A 23,421-nucleotide genomic window follows, 5' to 3' on the forward strand; every position below is an offset into this window, starting at 1 on the left:
GAGACCCTTCTTCAGACTGAAGAAGTCTGACCCTTCAGACTGAAGAAGGGTCTCGACCCGAAACGTCGTCCATTCCTTCTCTCCTGAGATGCTGCCTGACCTGCTGAGTTACTCTAGCATTTTGTGAATAAATACCTTGCGCTGCAGAATGGCCAGTCTTAACACGCCTCTTCCATCCTCTCTCTTTCTCTCTCTCTCTCTCTGTCTCTGTCTCTCTCTCTCTGTGTGTCTCTCTGTCTCTCTGTGTGTCTCTCTCTGTCTCTCTGTCTCTCTCTCTTTCTCTCTGTGTCTCTCTCTGTGTCTCTCTCTGTCTCTCTCTCCCCCTCTCTGTCTCTCTCTGTGTCTCTCTGTGTCTCTCTCCGTCTCTCTGTCTCTCTCTCTGTCTCTCTCTCTCTGTGACTCTCTGTCTCTCTCTGTCTCTCTCTGTCTCTCTCTCTCTGTGACTCTCTGTGTCTCTCTCTCTCTGTGTCTCTCTCTCTCTCTGTCTCTCTCTCTCTCTGTGTCTCTCTCTGTCTCTCTCTCTCTGTCTCTCTGTGTCTCTCTCTCTCTCTGTCTCTCTCTCTCTCTGTCTCTCTCTGTCTCTCTCTCTGTCTCTCTCTCTTGGTCTCACTGTGCCTCTGTCTCTCTCTGTCTCTCTGTGTCTCACTGTGCCTCTGTCTCTCTGTGTCTCTCTCTCTCTCTCTCTCTCCCCCCTGCACACCTCTCCTGCTCCGGAGGCTCCAGGACTGGCTGCCACGTCAGGTTTGGTGTTGACCATTGAGGGAAGGCGGAGCAGGGACGGACCTGGCCGGCGACGAGATGATTGTAATGTGTGACTGGTGTTGGTGCGCAGCGTTGTGTGAAGTGTCTCTCAGTCAGTCTCACCCCTCTTGCTCCTCACACTTGCCCCTGCGATGATCACGCCCGGCTGTTTCCTGCTGTTTCTGCTGCTGCTGTCCTCGGCTTCTGCCACTTTCACGAAATTCATCTTCGAACTAGCCGACCAAGATGTCCAGTGTTTCTACGACGAGGTGGAGAAGGGCGTAGAGTTCACCTTATTTTTCCAGGTAAGTTTCCCCAAAGGAGGAGACGACCACGACACAAGGAACTGCAGGTGCTGGGAACTTGTGAGAGAAACGCAAAAGTGCCGGAGGGACTCAGCGGGTCAGGTAGCATCTGTGGGGGGGGGGGGGGGGGGGGGGGTCGCGACCCAAAAAGGGCACCTGTCTTCTCCTCCTCCACAGATGCTGCCTGACCCGCTGAGTTCATCCGGAGCTTCGAGTTTTGCTCAAGGTTCCATCGAGGATGGTTCCCATGTTTGGGTTGCCTGATTGATGCAGACATACAAGAGAGAAGGAGAGGAAGGCATTGCAGATGCTGTAACTCGTAACTAGTAACGTAATAGACAATAGGTGCAGGAGGAGGCCATTCGGCCCTTCGAGCCAGCACCACCATTCAATGTGATCATGGCTGATCATTCTCAATCAGTACCCCGTTCCTGCCTTCTCCCCATACCCCCTGACTCCGCTATCCTTAAGAGCTCTATCTAGCTCTCTCTTGAATGCATTCAGAGAATTGGCCTCCACTGCCTTCTGAGGCAGAGAATTCCACAGATTCACAACTCTCTGACTGAAAATGTTTTTCCTCATCTCAGTTCTAAATGGCCTGCCCCTTATTCTTAAACTGTGGCCCCTTGTTCTGGACTCCCCCAACATTGGGAACATGTTTCCTGCCTCTAACCTGTTCAACCCCTTAATAATCTTATACGTTTCGATAAGATCTCCTCTCATCCGTCTAAATTCCAGTGTATACAAGCCTAGTCGCTCCAGTCTTTCAACATATGACAGTCCCGCCATTCTGGGAATTAACCTAGTAAACCTACGCTGCACGCCCTCAATAGCAAGAATTTGGAGACCAAAACTGCACACAGTACTCCAGGTGCGGTCTCACGAGGGCCCTGTACAACTGTAACTAGTAACTAGTAACTAAACATCTGGGTCTGAGTTCCTTGAAGTTTAGAAGACCGAGGTTCAAGCACATGGCGTACTGAGAGAGGTAGGTGGATGTTTCCACCAGTGGGAGAGTCGCAGACAAGGGGACGTGGTCACAAGGTGTATAGTCGATCATCTAAAACTCAGTTGCATGGAACCATCTTCTCACAGAGGCTAGCGAATCTCTGGAAGAATAATGTTGTGATTTGATGATTGCTTGATTGATGTTGGCAAACTGCTGGGCATTTCAAATCCTTGCAGTACTTTGTAACTGTGATTATGCAATAACATTTCCTTGCTAAGGAAAAAAAAAGACCATCTGTGGGACACGAATGCTCCAGTTATGGACACCCCCCACTTACGACAAACTCCCATAATATTATTAACATCAAAAGTCCAATGTATGTACATCTGTTTGTTCCTACAAATGGCAGAATCAATCCCCACTCTCACTTCACTTTCAGTAATTGCTCTTTCAAATCATTTGCCATTCATTACAATATTGAGGGGGAAAAACACAAAGTGCTGGAGTAACTCAGAGGGTCAGGCAGCATCTGTAAGGACATAGATCGTGACATTGCGGGTTGGAACTGTTCCTCAGACTGAAGATGGGTTGGGACTTGAAACTTCACCTATGCATGTCCTCTGCAGATGCTGCCTGACCCACTGAGTTACTCTTCCAGCACTTTGTGGGGTTGTTTTGTAAAGCAGCATCTGCAGTTCCTTGTGTCTCCACTATACTGAAGAGGTGTGTTTACCATATGGAATGGTTTTCCAACTTACAGGCATAATCAACTTTTGGACATCAGTAAAAATAGAAGCCATTTATTGCCCAGGGCTGGCCTGGGTGGAGATGCTGACAGAGGCAGCTAACTATAGACAATAGACAATAGGTGCAGGAGTAGGCCATTTGGCCCTTCGAGCCAGCACCACCATTCAATGTGATCATGGCTGATCATTCTCAATCAGTACCCCGTTCCTGCCTTCTCCCCATACCCACTGACTCCACTATCCTTAAGAGCTTTATCTAGCTCTCTCTTGAATGCATTCAGAGAATTGGCCTCCACTGCCTTCTGAGGCAGAGAATTCCACAGATTTACAACTCTCTGACTGAAAAAGTTTTTCCTCATCTCCGTTCTAAATGGCCTACCCCTTATTCTTAAACTGTGGCCTCTGGTTCTGGACTCCCCCAACATTGGGAACATGTTTCCTGCCTCTAACGTGTCCAACCCCTTAATAATCCTATATGTTCTTACTGTTCTCATGCAGTTCTCAAAAGGACATTCTATGCTTAAAAGTATAATTAATCATTGCTGCAATTAAAGAAATGGAAGTCTTTTTCAGCATGTTATCGGTTGGCTTGCAATCGTCCACTGTACAGTAAAACTCCAATACTCTGCTAAACAATAGTTTGGAAACCCTGATGATTTGGCAACCGGCTGTCCTGGTGCCGATCACCTTCTCTTAAGACCTCAGTTCTTGTGCATTCTTTATCACACCAGGGCGTTTGCTCCTACGCTCCACTGAAGTGCAGCTGCAGGTGGTTCTGGCTTTGCTTTGAACCCGGCGTTGTCTGGCTAAATTAGGGAAGCAGCCCCGTGAAGACAACGGAGACACAGCAAACTAATGATGCTCGTTTACAAAAAAGGAGCAAAGTGGTGGAGTAACAGCCAGTTCAGCATCGTCTCTGGAGAGTATGGATACTCAAGGGTTCTGACCCCAAAGGTCACCTATCTGTGTTCTCCAGAGATGTTGCCTCACCCACTGAGTTACTCCAACTTTTGGTGTCCTTCTTTGGCGAAGATAACTGCAGTTTTGGCAAGTTTTATATAGACCTTCTGGCTTTACAGACTCATCAGTCAGGATGTTGAGTATAGAAGTTGGGGAGGTCATGTTGCAGTTGTATAAGACGTTGATGAGACCACATTTAGAGTATTGTGTTCAGTTCTTGGCACCATGTTATAGGAAAGATATTGTCAAGCTTGAAAGGGTTCAGAGGAGATTTACGAGGATGTTGCCAGGACTAGAGGGTCTGAGCTACAGGGAGAGGTTGAGCAGGCTGGGTCTCTATTCCTTGGAACACAGGAGGTCGAGAGTGATCTTATAGAGGTGTATAAAATCATGACAGGAATAAATCGGGTAGATGCACAGAATCTCTTGCCCAGAATTGGGGAATCAAGGACCAGAGAACATAGGTTCAAGGTGAAGGGGAAAAGATTTTGTAGGAATCTGAAGGGTAACCTTTTCACACAAAGGGTGGTGGGTGTATGGAACAAGCTGCCAGAGGAGGTAGTTGAGGCTGGGACTATCCCAGCGTTGAAGAAACATAGAAAGGTACATGGATAGGACAGGTTTGAAGGGTTATGGACCAAACGCAGGCAGGTGTGACTAGTGTAGCTGGGACATGTTGGCCAGTGTGGACAAGTTGGGCCGAAGGGCCTATTTCCACACTGTATCACACTCTGACTCTATGACCTAAATCTGATGGACTTGTTAAAGGAAGATTCTGTGTGACCATCTTAAATCTTCAGTGAAGTAACATGGCGTGTTGGTAAGAGTAATCCAGTTGATGTGTGTACTTGGACTTCAAAAGCAAACATCACTTGCCTGACTTCTTAGCAAAACTGATGTGAAAGAGAGATACAGCACAGAAACGGACTCTTCAGCTCACCAAGGCTTCATCAACCATCAATCAGGTGCACTACCCCAGCATTCATCCCATTGGATTAATGTGGGATCTTTGTGTGTCACAGCACCAGAGATCTGAGTTCGATCCTGACTCCGGGTGCTGTCTGCAGTTTGTACGTTCGACCTGTGACCACTTGGGTTTTCTCCAGGCGCTCCTGGTTCCTCTCACACTCCAGAGACGTGCAGGTTTGTAGGTTAATTGGCTTCGGTAAAATTGTACATTGTCCCTAGTGTGTAGGATAGTGCTAATGTACAGGGTGATCGCTGGTTGGCACGGACTCGGCGGGCTGAAGGGCCTGTTTCCATGCTGTATCTCTGAAGTCTAAACTCTAAAGTAAAGTCCATGTGCCTCACAGCGCCAGAGACCCAGGTTTGATCCTGACATCAGATGCTATCTGTACGGAGTTTGGACATTCTGTGACCGCATGGGTTTTCTCCAGGAGCTCCAGTTTCCTCCCACATTCAAAAGACGTGCAGGTTTGTATGTTAACTGGTTTCTGTAAATTGTTCCTAGTGTGTAGGATGCGAAAGAGGATTAACATATTAGACTTGTGTACGGGGTGACCGATCGTCAGCGTGGACTCGGTGGGATAAAGATCCTGTTTCCACACTGTGCCCCTAAAAGCTAAAACTATGTAAATAGGTAATTGATGGTCAGTGAGTTTAAAGTGTATCATTGAGATTACAGATACAGTGGCAGCAGGACTGGCCAAGAGAAACTTCAGTGTGCTACTGGATAAACGCAAAGAGAATGCTGGACATTTTCTGTGGAAATGCTTACTCTGTTCCTGACTCTACACACGCTGTCTAAATTCTAGAACATACAATATTTTCTGTTTCATTTTACATTTCCAACGTCAGCAGTATTTTTTTTTGTCTCAAATTGTTGTTCGTAATTGCTTATCAGATTCTGGGAACCCAAACAATGGTGTGCCTTTTGTTGTTGGCATTAAGACAGCACATTTGATGTATATTGGTGACCTAGTGGTACATTATATCAAAGTTTGGAAGCAATGTGAAACTTGAAAGTACGCTGTACGCTGGGGGATGGTAAAATACTTCAGAAGGCAGGTTGGTAAAATATGCTGACAGTTGAAATGTTAAATTTAACACAGAAAAGCAATGCATCTGGGAAAATTGGAAAGAGGTAATATAACCTAAAACACACTGTTTTAGAAAGGATCGAGAAACAGTGAATTCCAGCAAGCAATTGCACAAATCAAATCAAGGCAAGTTGATAAACTAGTTAATAAAAGCACACTGGATCTCAGTCTTTCCAAATACAAGGCTCGAGTATGAGGCCTAGTTAATTACAAATCACCGGTTCACATATTCTACGGTCATGTACCTAATTCGGGGGACCACTCTATTTTGAGGAATGGTAAGGTTATAGAGAACTACGAGATGGTTTGAGTTACATGGAGAGACGAGGTGACCTGGGACTGCTCTCCTTTGAACCGTGAAGTTAAAGGTAGATTTAATGATAGTGTTCAAAAGCATGAAAGGTTTTCATCAGATAAAACTCAACATAAATACAATCAAGCCAAACTCAAGTACAATAAAGAGGCAGAGCGAGAATGGGCCTGTCTTGGTCAGAAACAACATCAGAAAATTCTGATTTAAGGCAATTATCAAATCAGGAGAATGGTAGGGTTTTTAAAAAAAAAGATTGTGATCCCTGGGAATGTTGGAAGCGTATTTAGTTTAACATTGAAAACGGTCATGTAGTGGTGGTTAGTTACTGACCAGCTGGGCACCAGCTATTTGGGCCTATCTTCATGTTAAAACCAACATCTGCAGTTCCTTCCTACGCAAAACTAATCAGACATGGGTTTGAATCCCATCAGAGCAGCTGAGAGTTGCTGAATTTAAAATCCAAGAATTAATTAAATCTGAAACTATCCATATTCTTATGACATAAAAAGAGCCTGTTCGGCTCATTGGTGCTAGGCTAGTTCTCAGAGCATTCTCATCACCACCATTTCCTCCACTTATTTACCCTGTAAGTTATTCTCTCTCGAGCAGATCCATTAATAGATTTAAGAAAATAACTGCAGATGCTGGTACAAATCGAAGGTATTTATTCACAAAATGCTGGAGTAACTCAGCAGGGCAGGCAGCATCTCGGGAGAGAAGGAATGGGTGACGTTTCGGGTCTGAAGAAGGGTCTCGACCCAAAACGTCACCCATTCCTTCTCTCCCGAGATGCTGCCTGACCTGCTGAGTTACTCCAGCATTTTGTGAATAAATACCTTCCATTAATAGATTTCCCCAGTCCCAATGGAGCCTGCAACCAATGCACTGGGGATAATTTACAATGGCCAACAATCAACGTGCCTTTGTAATGGGGGGGCAGGGAGGGGGGGGCGGGACTGGACCACCCAAGGGAAACCCATGTGGTCTCAGGGAGGACGTGCAAACTCCACACAGGCAGCACCAGAGGCCAGCATTGAACCCGGATCGCTGGTGCAACCATGGTGGCAGCACTATCTGGAATGTCGTTGTGTCACCCTAGTAAAGACAAAAAATTCCTTTCCTTCAGGAAGTATGGCAACCTGACTCTGTCAGGCGTGCGCGTCGTTAATGCTTAACTCCCTCAGCAGGTCAGGTGGAGTTGGGGAGAGATACTAAATGCTGGCATTACCAGTGACCTCCCATGCCATGAATGGATGCGAAGTTGTTGCAAAGAAAGCAGGTGTAGCAATGCGCAAAGGGCCATGGGTCTAATGGGATATCATCTGGCACTTATCTAATCTATAAGAGTTCGTAATTTTTGGAATCACAGAGTAATACAAAAACAGGCCCTTCTGCCCAACTTGCCCATGCCGACCAACATGTCCCATCTACACTATTCCCACCTGCCTGCGCTTGGCCCATATCCCTCTAAACCTTTCCTATCTATGTACCTGTCTAAATGTTTCTTAAATGCTGGGATAGTACCTGCCTCAAATGCCTCCTCTGGCAGCTCATTCCATACAACCACCACCCTTTGTGTTAAAAAAGTTACCCCTCGGGTTCCTGCTAAATCTTATCAACTGCTCCCGACAACTCAGGCCCCCGAGTCCTGGCAACATCATCATAAATCTTCTCTGTGCCCTTTCCAGCTTGACAACATCTTTCCTATAATATGGTGCCCAAAACTGAACACAATACTCTAAATGTGGCCTGACCAATGCTTTTGTATAACTGCGACTTTACCTCCCAACCTCTATACTCAATACTCCGACTGATGAAGGCCAATGTGCCAAAGGCCTTTTTGACCACCCAATCTATCTGCGACTCCACTTTAAAGGATTCAGATCCCAATGAACTATTGTGACTCTTGCTGAATCATCTTTGTCTAATGGGTACAAACCTTTCACACATGGGTGCAAAGCTCTTATGTTTTGATTAAATTCATTCTGTTGGCTTCATAGACAGTGCCAGCATTTAATTGCCCAACCCTCGTTGTCCTTGAGGAGGTGGATAACCACCTCCTTGAAACACTGCCAACCGTCTAATTAGGTTTTTCCAGTGTAGAGTAGTTATGTTTTATTCAACTGACATTAAATAAATACAATGTTGAACAAATTGGTTGCAAACGTCATGTGTTAAATGGCTGTGAATCACCAGAAGTTGTGTTTTTCTTTAAGTTTAAAAAAAATGTAGCTTGCAGACAGGCCCTTCGGCCCCACCGAGTCCATGCCAACCATTGATTACCTGTTCACGTGAGTTTTATATTATACCACATTCCATTTGCACAATAGGGGCAATTTACAGGGTCAATAGACAATAGACAATAGGAGGAGGAGGTGGCCATTCAGCCCTTTGAGCCAGCACCATCATTCATTGTGATCATGGCTGATCATTCACAATCAGTAACCTGTTCCTGCCTTCTCCCCATACCCCCTGACTCCGCTATCATTAAGAGTTCTATCTAGCTCTCTCTTGAAAGCATCGAGAGGATTGGCCTCCACTGCCTTCTGATGCAGAGAATTTCACAGATTTACAACTTTCTGAGTGAAAAAGTTTTTCCCCATCTTCATAAATGGCCTACCCCTTATTCTTAAACTGTGGCCCCTGGTTCTGGACTCCCCCAACGTTGGGAACATTTTTCCTGCCTCTAGCGTGTCCAATCCCTTAATAATCTTATATGTTTCAATAAGATCCCCTCTTATCCTTCTAAATTCCAGCGTATACAAGCCCAGTCACCACATTCTTTCAACATACGAGTCACGCCATTCCACGAATTAAACTAGTGAACCTACGCTGCACTTCCTCAATAGCAAGAATGTCCTTCCTCAAATTTGGAGACCAAAACTGTACACAGTACTCCAGGTGCGGTCTCACTAGGGCCCTGTACAACTGCAGAAGGACCTCTTTTGCTCCTATACTCAACTCCTCGTCATAAAGGCCAACATGCCATTAGCTTTCTTCACTGCCTGCTGTACCTGCATACTAACTTTAAGTGGCTGATAAACAAGGACACCCAGATCTCTTTGTACTTCCGCATTTCCTAACTTGACACCATTCAGATAATAATCTGCCTTCCTGTTCTTACCACCAAAGTGGATAACCTCACATTTATCCACATTAAACTGCATCTGACATGCATCTGCCCACACACACAACCTGTCCAAGTCACCCTGCATCCTCATAGCATCCTCCTCACAGTTCACACTGCCACCCAACTTTGTGACATCCGCAAATCTGCTAATGGTACTGTTAATCCCTTCATCTAAGTCCAATTAATGTGCAAATCTTCACGTCTTTGGGACGTGCGAGGAAACTGGAGCACCCAGAGGAAACGCCCGTGGTCACAGGAAGAACGTGCACACTCCACATGCAGTCGAGGTGAGGATCGAACCAACGTCTCTGGTACTGTGAGGCAGCAGCTCCACCAGCCGCGCTACTTTTCCACTTTATACCCACAATCCTGGTAGGGAGCGGGTTGAAGGTTTTGTCCTGGTGATAATGAAGGAACATATTTTGGAGTCAGGATGATGCGGGTCTTCGAGGGCAGCTTCCAAGTGGAGGTGTTCCTCTTGCTTCTGCTGCTCTCCTCCTTCTTGCTGGTAGAGGTGGTGGGCTGGGAAGGTGCTGTCCAAGGAGCTGCTGCAGATGGGACAAACCCGGTCCTACTGTGCATCAGTGGTGGAGCTAGTGAATGGTGTGGATTGGGAGCCTGCCAAACAGCCCGCTGTGTCCCTGCATGGTGTCAAACCACTTGGCCAATCTTGACCAATGTACATAAAGCTTTGAACTAGAAAACAAAACTGTTCCCAAGTCAGAAACAAAGGGAAGTGTTAGCTCAGGAGATGTTGAGATGGGGGAGAGGGAGATGAGGAGTACCTCATGATGGCAAGGTATGGTGAGTTTTAGGATGCAGTTTACATGTGGTGGGAGTTTGTCCAAAATCCAGACCATAAACTTTGGAAATGAAAGAAAGCCCAAAGCTGTTCACCCCTTGTCTAGATTTTTTTTTAGATTTAGAGATACAGCGCGGAAACAGGCCCTTCGGCCCACCAAGTCCGCACCGCCCAGCGATCCCCGCACATCAACACTATCTTACACACACTAGGGACAATTTTTACATTCACCCAGTCAATTAACCTACAAACCTGTACGTCTTTGGAGTGTGGGAGCAGACCGAAGATCTCGGAGAAAACCCACGCAGGTCACGGGGAGAACGTACAAACTCCGTACTGACAGCGCCCGTAGTCAGGATCGAACCTGAGTCTCCGGCGCTGCATTCGCTGTAAGGCAGCAACTGTACCGCTGCGCCACCGTGCCGCCCCTCTAATCACAGGGGTGAGAGGAACAGAGGTTTCTGACTGGTGGATGGATGGCTAATCTTGCTAATTGAACCCGAAGTAGCAGTGGAGGATATCACCAGGCCAGTCTCAGCATCACCGGGCCAGTCTGACCCCTGCAACAACCACCCACTTTCACCACAAGGACACTGGGCCTTTAAGTCTGAGACAAGACTGTATACTTTTTTAAAAATTGAAACTTGGTAAAGTCTACTATTCCCCCCTTACAAACATTGCACATTTGTACTTATTTTAATTATGGTTATGTACGGTATGATTTTACTGATTTGTATGCAAAACAAAGAATTCCACTGTATTCAGGGATTTGACAATAAAGTACCATTGAACCATTGACCATTTGTACGTATGCTTTCAATAGTCAATAGTCAATAGTCAATAGTCAATAGTCAATAGTCAATAGTCAATAGTGGTTTATTTGTTACATACACATAAATGTGTAGTAAAATGAAACATTACCCGCAGTTGAACAATAAGACCAATAAGATTAATCAATAAAAATGCAATAACACATACAATCACAACTAACACCAAACAAAAAGAAACATCCATCACAGTGAGTCTCCTCCAGTCCCTCCTCACTGTGATGGAAGGCCAGAATGTCTTTTTCTCTTCCCTGCCGTCTTGCCCGCGGTCAGGCTGTTGGAGTTGCCACGTCGGGGCGGTCGGGGCTCCCGATATTGAAGCCCCCGCTGGGCGGTGAAAAAAAAAATCCGGCGGCCTATTTCAGGCCGCGCCGGATGGTGAAAGGTCCGTGGCGGGCCGACCCAAGCCCCGCGATTCGGGGCGGGCGAACACGTTTCCTCTGCCGCTGCCGCTGCCGGAGCTCCCGATGTCGGCCCCCATCCAGGGGCCTGCGGGCTTCCGACGTCCACGCGGCCCGCGCCGGAGCCTCCGGAGACGAGTCGCAGCCGTTCCCGCAGCATTCGCAGGCAGCCAGCGCCGCAGGTGGTGAGTCCGGACCGCGGGCTCTGCGAACCAGAGACCCAGGTGGTCCCAGGTGCATGGCCGGTGGTAGGCCGCAACGGGAACGGAGACACGGCACAGAACAAAGGTCGCGTCTCCGTTCTGGAGAGAGAATGTTACAGTTACAGTTCCCGTTCCCTCCCACCCCCCCCCAAAACATAACATACAAGACTACATCATATTAACACTACAATTGAGACAAAAACAACAAAAAACACAAAAGACAGACGGACTGCAGGCAAGCCGCAGCTGCGACGGCAGCGCTGGCTCCTCCCTTTGGCCACTTCCTTGCAATGTCGTTCCATACAGACTCTCTTTTACCTCAGCCTGCTTCACCATTCAGTTCAGCCATGCTGACTGGATCATAGAAACATAGAAACATAGAGAATAGGTGCAGGAGGAGGCCATTCGGCCCTTCGAGCCAGCACCGCAATTCATTATCATCATATCATATCATATACATACAGCCGGAAACAGGCCTTTTCGGCCCTCCAAGTCCGTGCCGCCCAGTGATCCCCGTACATTAACACTATCCTACACCCACTAGGGACAATTTTTACATTTACATTTACCCAGCCAATTAACCTACATACCTGTACGTCTTTGGAGATCATAATAATAATAATAATAATAATAATAATAAGCATTTATTTTATATAGCGCCTTACCAGAAGCTCAAAGCGCTTTACAAAAACAATCATAACATAAAAACAAACAGACAAACTATCCTAACGGAGAAGCGGCGAATAAACAGCGCCAGCGTCCTCTCACGTCAGGGTCCGGCAGTAGACAACAAAAAGCACAGGACACACAGATACAATGGCTGATCGTCCCCAATCAATACCCCGTGCCTGCCTTCTCCCCATGTCCCTTGATTCCACTAGCCCCTAGAGCTCTATCTAACTCTCTCTTAAATCCATCCAGTGATTTGGCTTCCACTGCCCTCTGTGGCAGAGAATTCCACAAATTCACAACTCTCTGGGTGAAAAAGTTTTTTCTCACCAGTTTTAAATGGCCTCCCCTTTATTCTAAGACTGTGGCCCCTGGTTCTGGACTCGCCCAACATTGGGAACATTTTTCCTGCATCTAGCTTGTCCAGTCCTTTTATAATTTTATATGTTTCTATAAGATCCCCTCTCATCCTTCTGAACTCCAGTGAATACAAGCATAGTCTTTTCAATCTTTCCTCATATGACAGTCCCGCCATCCCAGGGATCAATCTCGTGAACCTACGCTGCACTGCCTCAATTACAAGGATGTCCTTCCTCAAATTAGGAGACCAAAACTGTACACAATACTCCTGATGTGGTCTTATCAGGGCCCTATACAACTGCAGAAGAATCTCTTTACTCCTATACTGAAATCCTCTTGTTATGAAGGCCAACATTCCATTAGCTTTCTTCACTGCCTGCTGTACCTGCACGCCAACTTTCAGTGACTGGTGTACAAGGACACCCAGGTCTCGCTGGACCTCCCCCTTACCTAACCTAACTGCATTGAGATAATAATCTGCCTCCTTGTTTCTGCCGCCAAAGTGGATAATCTCACATTTATCTATATTATACTGCATCTGCCACCCATCTGCCCACTCACTCAACCTGTCCAGGTCACCCTGCAACCTCCTAACATCCTCTTCACAGTTTACACTGCCACCCAGCTTTGTGTCATCCGCAAACTTGCTAGTGTTGCTTCTAATTCCCTCTTCCAAATCATTAATCATCATAACTCTACAACTTAACGCCCGCATGAAAGTCGATTCATCCCAGCTTTGAGGATATCTATTAGCCCATGACCTCCGCTGTCTTTCAGGGAGGGAATTCAATATCAAAATGATCACTTCTGCAGCATGGTGTCGCAACAGTAGAGTTGCTGCCTTACAGCGCCAGTGACCCGGGTTCGATCCTGACTACGGGTGCTGTCTGTACGTAGTTTGTACGTTCTCCCCGTGACTGCATGGGTTTAATCTCCAGTTTCTCCCACATTCCAAAGACGTACAGGTTTGTAGGCTAATTGGTTTGGTAAAATTGTAAATTGTCCAAAGTATGTGTAGGATAGTGGTAGGGGATTACTGGTCGGAGTGGACTTTGTGGGCCGAAGTGCCTGTTTCCACGCTGTATCTCACAACTAAACTAAACCAAGCCTTCAGGTTGACTTGGCTGGTCTGCCCCAGACTGAGACTGGAACCTTGAGCTGGTTAAGAATGTGCGCCATATCGTAGGGATGCTTCTAGTTTAGGTCTCTTCCATTGGCTGGGTGGGTGTGTAGTTTGCACAGCTGGTCAAGAGTTATGCTTACCTTTGCCTTTATACCTGAGGACAGCACGGTGGCGCAGTGGTAGAGTGCCTTACAGCGTAGAGACCCGGTTCGATCCTGACTATTTTTACAAACGGAGTTTGTACGTTCTACCCGTGACCTGCGTGGGTTTTCTCCGGTTTCCTCCCACACTCCAACGACGTACAGGTTTGTAGGCTAATTGGCTTCAGTATGATTTTTATAAGTCCCTAGTGTGTGTAGGATAGTGTTCGTGTGTGGGGATCGCTGGTCGGCGCGGTCTCGGTGGGCTGAAGGGCCTGTTTCCATGTTGTATCTCTAGCCCAAACTGTATCTCTAAACTGATGGTAGGTGGATGTGTTGTTAAAACGTAAACCTCTTTATATCTACAGGTGATTGCAGGGGGTCACTATGATGTGGATAGCTTCATTGAAGATCCCACTGGGAACATCACCTACAGAAAGCACAAGATAAACCGCGAAGCCTACAATGCCAAAGCTACAACGTCTGGGGTCTACAAGTTCTGCTTTGGCAACAGGTTCTCCACCTTCACCCACAAGAAGATCTACTTCCATCTGAGGGTTGGCGACCTATTTCCGGCTGTCTCCAATAACTCCACCACTACTGCGGCCCTCACGCAGGTTAGTTGGCTGTGTCAGGCTGTGTGAAAGCCCGGCTGCTTCACCTTCACCCAAGAGACCAGCAGTGTGTTTATTTTGCGATGGTATGGCATGGCAGCACCTCTAAGTAGTTAAACACCATTTTTTCATTTTTTGGCCATGTTATATTAAAGATACATATTAATAAAAGAAGGGTTTCGACCCGAAACGTCACCCATTCCCTTTCTCCTAGATGCTGCCCGACCTGCTGAGTTACTCCAGCATTTTGTGATACCTACTCATACCATTTTGTTTGCACAGGAAGTACTGATGACTAGACTGGACAATTTTTACCCAGGTATTATCAGGCAATTGAACTGTCCTCCCATCAACTAGAGAGCGGTCCTGACTTACCATCTACCTCATTGGAGACCTTTGAACTATCTATAATTGGACTTTACTGGACTTTAGCTTGCACTAAGCATTATCTATAACCCTTTATCCTGCATCTGTGCTCTGTAGATGGCCTGATTGTCACTTGCCCAACTGATCAAGATCCTGTTGTAATTTTTGATAACCATCTTTGCTCTCTACAATTTATAATGTGTGTCTTTAACACTGAGACAACAAAACGCTGTGGTAAAAGAAGGGGATCTGAGGGTCCTACTAAATGGAACACAAGTTAACAAGTCTGGAAAGATGATGGAATATTGTCTGTCTTGCAATGGGTGTGGAGGATAAAATGAGGGAAATTTTGATGCAACTTTACAGGGCACTGGTGAGATGCCAGGTGAATTATCATGTGCAGCTTTAGTCTCCATGTTTAAAGAAGGATGTGCTCGAATTGGAGGTTGTGTAGAGAAGGCTCTCTAGATTGATGTTTAAGGAAAGGTTGAGCCTCTCCTCATTTGAGCGATCGGACCGAGGTGGGGGCTGGTCGAAACCTTCTGCGTCGTTTGGAGCTCCCGACATCGGGCTTTGAATCTAAGCATACATTTCCTCCTTCATCCTATCGTTGTCCATGATTCCTGCCCTGCTAAGCCACTGCAGCACTCTGTGGGTTTTTTTGTCCTCCCCTCTCCCCAATTACTCTCTTCTTTTTAATGTATGCATAAAATGTCTTGAGATTCTCTCTGATCCTACTTGCGAAGGATATTTGATGGTCCTTCTGGCCCATATAACTCCCTGGTTGAGCACGTAATCTGGTTTCTTTAAGTTCCTCAATTCCACTGATTTAATCTTCCTAACGTATGCTTCATTTTACTTTTGGACCACATTTATAACCTCTCCCGTCATGCAAGTTTCTCCCTCACCAGCCCTGAAATCTGAACTTCCGATCTCCACGTGACTCCAGCATATCAGATGTGGACTTACTAAATAACACTTACTCCCAATTTACACTCCCTAGCTCCTGCGTAATAATATTTGCCATTCTCCAATTTGGTACTTTCCCCCAAAGTCCAAATATATCCTTATTCATAACTTTCTTAAAACGTTAAGGAGTTGTTTTTATTAAATTTTAAATGGTGCCAAAACTGTGGGGACTGTGCATTTGGAGTTCTATAAAAGAAGAGAGTGCTCTCCAATAACGTGACAATAAAGAACCATTCAACCAGAGAATCACTGTTCTCAAAATGACCCGCATCAAACCACCAGTCACATGGGCAGACTCATTCTGTTTTTTTAGGTTTAAGTTTTTTTAAACTTTGGAGACTCAGCATGGAAACAGACCCTTTGGCCCACCAAGTCCTCTCTGACCTTCTGGTCACCCGTTCTCACAAGTTCTACATTATCTCACTTTCTCATCCACCCACTAAACACTCTGGGCAGTTTTACAAAAGGCAATTAACCTCCGAACCCGCTTGTCTTTAGAATGTGAGAGGAAACTGTAGCACTTGGAGGAAACCCAGGGAGAACATGCAAACTCCACAGAGACAGCATCCGAGGTTAGGATCGAACCCGGGTCTCTGGTGCTGAGGCAGCAGCTCGACCAGCTGCCCCACTGCATGGCTCTAATTTCCACTAATTTCCCAATACACGGTGGTTCAATATGATCCCTCAGATAGTTAGACTATCCGCATGGGTTCAGGTTTAAGTTTATTATTGTCACGTTTATCAAGGTACAGAAGAAAACTTTGTTTTGCATGCTATTCAAACAGATCATATACACCGTACATAGATGCAATCAGTTGAAACCCAAGTGCAATAGATAGAGCAAAGGGGATGAAACGACATGCAGAATATAGTTCTCAGCATTTTACCACATCAGTTCCACAGACAAAGTCCAATGTCCTCAGTCAGGTAGTGGTGAATCGGACAGAACCCTAGCTTACGGAAGGACCGTATAGAAGCCTGTTAACTTCTGAGAAGTCCTGAGTCTCAGAATTCCCTCTTAAATACACCTAACATATTCTGCCCTGCCGAAGCCTGGTGGGAATTTATCGGGGGGTGATCCGGTTGGGGTGATCGCTGGTCGGCACGGACTTGGCGGGCCGAAGGGACAATAGACAATAGACAATAGGTGCAGGAGGAGGCCATTTGGCCCTTCGAGCCAGCACCGCCATTCAATGTGATCATGGCTGATCATTTTCAATCAATACCCCGTTCCTGCCTTCTCCCCATACCCCCTGACTCTGCCATCCTTAAGAGCTCTATCTAGCTCTCTCTTGAATGCATTCAGAGAATTGGCCTCCACTGCCTTCTGAGACAGAGAATTCCACAGATTCACAACTCTCTGACTGGAAAAGTTAAAATTACGCACAGACAGCACCCGTAGTCAGGATCGAACCTGGGTCTCTGGCACTGTAAGGCAGCAACTCTACCACTGTGCCGCCCTTCTGCACTGTATCTCTAAACTGATCATGATCTATCTTTGCTTCTCCCTTTAGCTGGAGTATTCCTGCATCAAGGTCCACAGTTCTCTGGTAAGGTTAGAGGACTTGCAGACAAATTACCACGTACAGTTGCTGGTGGACTGGCTACACGCAGCCACGGTCAACACCAGTATCATGTACTGGGCAGCGAGCGAGACCATCATCCTTTTCCTGGTCACCATCGGACAGGTGGTCGTCCTGAAGAAGTTCTTCACGGAGAAGAAGGCCAATGTGAATATGCCTGGCATCAACACCTAGTACCAGGCATCCACTGGCCGTGGCATCCTCACCCCTTGCCCGGACCGTGTTACAGCAAAGTGGTTATTATGTTCTGATGTACGGTGGCAAAGGGGAGGTAAACTAGGTCGAGCCAGTCCGGCTAACTAAAAATTACAAAGGGAATAATATCTGATTCTGTGTGTCATTGTCAAATTACGTTGTAATTTGTCTTTATACATCGGCAAGTCTTCCCAACAACTGTCGATGACCCAAATGCTGGAGTGACTCAGCAGTTCAGGCAGCATCTCTGAAGAAGATTCTCGACCAGAAACGTCACCCATTTCTTCTCTCCCGAGATGCTGCCTGTCCCGCTGAGTTACTCCAGCATTTTGTGTCTATCTCTGGAGAACATGGAGAGATGACGTTTCGGGTTGAGACCCCTCCTGTTAGGTTCTGAGGCACACAGGAACTGGACTCAAACGCACGACTCACACACAAGAGTCAATTTGGAGAAAAAAAAGGCGTTCTTTAATTTCCAAATTAAAGAACACTGCGATACAAACCAAAACCCTAAACTTACTTAGCTACAAAAACATTAGTTACAAAAATACTTACTAGGATACTCACTAACTATACTACGCTTGACAAGAACTTGGAAACAATGCGGGTAAGCCGAGAATCAATGACCGAGAGCACATGAATCACAAGACGAACTGGCACAGGGCAAAGGGAGGCATGGACTATATATACATGAGGTAAGGGCACACAGGTGGAAACAATCAAGGCGGGGCTGACAATTACAATGGCAGGAAGTCAAGGGACCTGAAATGAGATAAGAGGTAAGTTTCACCTTAAAACAGGAAGTCAGCACGAGACTTGACATGAGTGATTTTAACTTGTCGAACCGCACTAAGGACAAGACGTGGACATGACGTGACATGGGAATCTAAACACAGAACATGACACAAGACTAACAGATATGACGGGACATTACACCTCCTCAGACATATAAGATTATTAAGGGGTTGGACATGTTAGAGGCAGGAAACATGTTCCCAATGTTGGGGGAGTCCAGAACAAGGGGCCACAGTTTAAGAATAAGGGGTAGGCCATTTAGAACTGAGATGAGGAAAAACTTTTTCAGTCAGAGAGTTGTGAATCTGTGGAATTCTCTGCCTCAGAGGGCAGTGGAGGCCAATTCTCTGAATGCATTCAAGAGAGAGCTGGATAGAGCTCTTAAGGATAGCGGAGTCAGGGGGTATGGGGAGAAGGCAGGAACGGGGTACTGATTGAGAATGATCAGCCATGATCACATTGAATGGCGGTGCTGGCTCGAAGGGCCGAATGGCCTCCTCCTGCACCTATTATCTATTATCTATTGTCTATTGTCTATTGTCTATCACCTATCCATATTCTCCAGAGATGCTGCCTGACCTGCTGAGTTACTTTCTGCCCTCTTGTGGTATTAATCAGCATCTGCCGTTCCTTGGTTCTATATTTTTATAACTATTGAAACTGTGTATCACTCTGCAAAACCTCTCGCATTCCTGATCAATTGCTCAGATAGGTTTGGGTTTCTTATTGTCACGTACGCCGAGGTTTGTGAAAAGCTTTGTTTCGCACATTATGATCAAACAGGTCAAATATACCGTGCAATGAGTTCAAATTCAAGGACAACAGATAGAGCAAAAGGGAAGACTCACAGTGCAGAGTTCAACATTACAATGGTTCTTTATTGTCGCTTAATAGACAATAGACAATAGGTGCAGGAGGAGGCCATTCGGCCCTTCGAGCCAGCACCGCCATTCAATGTGATCATGGCTGATCATTCTCAATCAGTACCCCGTTCCTGCCTTCTCCCCATACCCCCTGACTCCGCTATCCTTAAGAGCTCTATCTAGTTCTCTCTTGAATGCATTCAGAGAATTGGCCTCCACTGCCTTCTGAGGCAGAGAATTCCACAGATTCACAACTCTCTGACTGAAAAAGTTTTTCCTCATCTCAGTTCTAAATGGCCTACCCCTTATTCTTAAACTGTGGGGTCCCTGGTTCTGGACTCCCCCAACATTGGGAACATGTTTCCTGCCTCTAAAGTGTCCAACCCCTTAATAATCTTATACCTTTCGATAAGATCTCCTCTCATCCTTCTGTACCTAGGTCCAGTAAAATTCCTTTTTGCATACAATTCAATAATAAATAGACACATCATACTTAAGCACAAAAGAGTAAGAATAGCAGATTACACTGAGTACACAAGAGTCGCCACAGCTCTGGTGCCATTTTGTATATGGGCAGCACGGTAGCGCAGCGGTAGAGTTGCTGCTTTACAGCGAATGCAGCGCCGGAGACTCAGGTTCGATCCTGACTACGGGTGCTGCACTGTAAGGAGTTTGTACGTTCTCCCCGTGACCTGCGTGGGTTTTCTCCGAGATCTTCGGTTTCCTCCCACACTCCAAAGACGCACAGGTATGTAGGTTAATTGGCTGGGTAAATGTAAAAATTGTCCCTAGTGGGTGTAGGATAGTGTTAATGTGCGGGGATCACTGGGCGGCACGGACTTGGAGGGCCGAAAAGGCCTGTTTCCGGCTGTATATATATGATATGATATGATAATTCAAACCCAAAGTTGAAAAAAATGTATCACAAATGTGAATATTTACTGGTGGTGTGTGAATATTTACTGGTGGTGTGTGAATATTTTTTTCTGGGGGGCTGGGGACTATGTGGACACTTACTGGGGATATGGGGAGTGTGCGAATATTTACTAATGAACCCAGAGTGCGTGTGACAATTTACTGGTATACCCGGGGAGTGTGGGAACATTTACTCGGGCTTTCCAGGGAATGTTTGTTCTCACAATCAGTTTATCTCTACTTGCTGGGCGATCACTGTTCTACAATCTGACCCAAAAAATGCTGTGCTATTTTTTTAACTTTGATGAACCTAAATCTCTAGGCGACTCTTTCTTCTCTGTTTGGGTTATTATGGACATTTATCACAATTCAGGTTGCTATCTCCAAATATCTGCCCTCCCCTAATTACTTGTAATGGCTTTTTACATCTGCATGTCTTCTCAACAAATATTAAGGACGCAATTGTTGAAGGAATTCAGCAGGTCAGGCAGATATCTCTGAAGAAGATTCTCGACCTGAAATGAAGATTCTCGACCTGAAATGCAACCCATTTCTTCTTTTTACTGGTGCCCTCTTCGAATTCCCCATTTACTGGTGCCCTCTCCAGCAGTTTTTTTTTTCCAATTAATTACATCAGTTGTAGAGTCATAGTCGTACAGCGTGGAAACAGGCCCTTCGGCCCACACTGACCAACCAGTGTTTGACAGATGAAGGGATTAGGGGTAATAAGGGAATGGCACAGAAGAGTTGAGGCCAGCATAGATCCGACGTGATCATATTGAATGGTGGGGCAGGTTTGATGGGGTGAGTGGCCTAATGCACCTATTTTCAGTTTCCAGGAAAATGATGGTGGTTCTTCAGTCTATGGGTTAACTCTCTGCTGAGGTAAAATGACCCTCCTTGATGCCTTTCTCTTTGACAAAGGGTTTTGACACCAGCCCTAATATCTCCATTAATGAAACGTTGAAATTCTCGGGTCAGCCAGCGTCTGTGGAGATCCTGTCTGACCTACTGAGGACTTGCAGCAGTTTTTTCTATTTCAGATTTCCAGCATCTGCAATTAGAGTCATAGAAACATGTCCTTCGGGCCAACTCATCCTTGCCGACCAAGATGCCCCATCGAAGCTAGTCCCATTTACCCACATTTGCCCCATATCCGTCGAGATCTTTCCTGTCCAGATGTCCTTTAACAGCGAGGCTTGGGCAGAATATCTCATTCTTGTGTTGGTTCGTCAAGAAGGTTTGGGCTCCAGCCATTTGGAAAGGGCAGCCAAGTGAGTCGGTGATGGGTCACACGTTGCACGGATCCAGGAGAGTGAGAACAGACTGTTCTGGTGAAGCACTTTATGATCAGTGTTTAACCTGGTGTTATCTGATGCCTGTTAGCTACAGGTGGAATCATTCAAAGCTTAGAAGCAAGAATTGTGATGTCAAGTTACAGCAAAGAGGTCTGAGTTTGTCTCTTCATTGATCATGCTCTGCAGTATGGTGGGGCCCACAGCCCCTTACAGTAGTGTGGTGGTGCCCAGAGTGCCACTCTACAGAAGCTCCAGAGAGAAGCTAGCCAGTGAATGGAGCGTTTAGCACAGTATTGTCAGAACCGTACACTAGCAAGAATCGCCTTTGGGGATGAGGTGACTGAATGGTTGAGTTACTGGACCTGGAACCCAGACGAATGTTCCGCATGTTCAAAATACTGGGGCATTTAGAACACAGAACAGTACAGCACAAGAATAGGCCCTTCAGCCCACAATGTCTGTGCTCAACATGATGCCAAGACTATTCTTTATCGACCTGCGGATAATCCATATCCTCCCATTCCCTACATATCCATATGCCTATCTAAAGCCACTGTCATAACTGTTTCAACCACCAACTCAGGCAGCGCGTAACAGGCATTCACCTCCTGTGTAAAAAAAGTTTTCTTTTAAACTTTACCCCTCTCACATTAAAGCTGTGCCCTCTAGTATTTGATTTTTCTGTCTATTCCACCCATCATTTTATATACGGTCATCAGGTCTCCCTGTAACCCTACGGCCAAGTTTGTTCGCCCTCTCCCTGTGGCTAATAGCCCCTAACCCAGGCAACGGTCTGGTAAACCTCCTCTGCACCCTCACCAAAGCCTCCACATCCTTCCTGTAATGGTGGGCCCAGAACTGTACGCAAAGTTCCAAATACAGCCTAGCCAAATTCCTGACATCCTGACTCATAGGATGCAAAAGTGGGATAACATAGAACGGAGTTTGTACGTTCTCCCCGTGACCTGCGTGGGTTTTCTCCGAGATCTTCGGTTTCCTCCCACACTACAAAGACGTACAGGTATGTAGGTTAATTGGCTGGGTAAATGTAAAAATTGTCCCTAGTGGGTGTGGGATAGTGTTAATGTACGGGGATTGCTGGGCGGCACGGACTTGGAGGGCCGAAAAGGCCTGTTTCCGGCTGTATATATATGATATGATATGATATTACAATACTCGATGCCCTGACCATATGCCTTCTTTACCACTCTAACTACTTGTGATACCACTTTCAGGCAGCTGTCGACTTGGACCCCAGGATCCCTCTGTACATCAATGCTGTTGGGGGTCATGCCATTAATTGTATTTTTTACACAAATATTAAAAATCCCAAGCCTTTGTCCGACGATCAGCCTATCAAATACCCCCCTGGCCTGTGTTCACCGATTACGGGCCATGCTCTGTCCTGCCCCACCTGTATCTTAGCTCCCCCCCCCCCCCAATCAGTCTGAAGAAGGGTCCCGACCCAAAACGTCATCTATCCATGTTCTCCAGGATGCTGAGTTACTTTAACATTTTCAGTCTATCTTTGGTATGAACCAGCAGCTGCAGTTCCTTGTTATAGTTTTGCCATGCTTAACCCACTAGCTGCCATATATATGATGAACATGAACATGTCATTCACCTGTGATGATACAAAACAAATTCTCCTCATAAACTAATGAGTGGAGGTAGTATAAGAAGATAACTGCAGATGCTAGTACAAATCGAAGGTGTTTATTCACAAAATGCTGGAGTAACTCAGCAGGTCAGGTAGCATCTCGGGAGAGAAGGAATGGGTGACGTTTCGGGTCCCGAAACGTCACCCATTCCTTCTCTCCCGAGATGCTGCCTGACCTGCTGAGTTACTCCAGCATTTTGTGAATAAATACCTTCGAGTGGAGGTAGTAGCAGGGGGCTCGAACTGGTTTAATTTCTATGTTCACAAGTTATAGGAGTAGAATTAGGCCCATGGAGTCTAATCCCATTTTCCTATCATCTGCTCATAACCCTTCACACCCATTCTAATCTAGAATTTGTCTATCTCTGCCTTAAAAATATCCTCTGACTTGGCCTCAACAGCTCTCAGTGGTAATGAGTTCCACAGATTAACTA

General features: G+C 46.0%; 1 protein-coding gene across 1 annotated transcript; it reads left to right on the forward strand.

Annotated features, from left to right (window-relative positions):
* The first annotated feature begins 893 nt into the window (after nt 1-893).
* Nucleotides 894-17,551, forward strand: LOC144609047 (transmembrane emp24 domain-containing protein 3-like). The gene is made up of 3 exons (XM_078427388.1): nt 894-1,046; nt 14,098-14,346; nt 17,193-17,551. The coding sequence occupies exons 1-3, from the start codon at nt 894-896 to the stop codon at nt 17,433-17,435; spliced, it is 645 nt and encodes a 214-aa protein (XP_078283514.1). The 3' UTR covers nt 17,436-17,551.
* The last annotated feature ends 5,870 nt before the right edge of the window (nt 17,552-23,421 follow it).

This window comes from Rhinoraja longicauda, chromosome 33, assembly GCF_053455715.1.
Source record: "Rhinoraja longicauda isolate Sanriku21f chromosome 33, sRhiLon1.1, whole genome shotgun sequence".
Taxonomy (NCBI): Eukaryota; Metazoa; Chordata; class Chondrichthyes; order Rajiformes; family Arhynchobatidae; genus Rhinoraja; species Rhinoraja longicauda.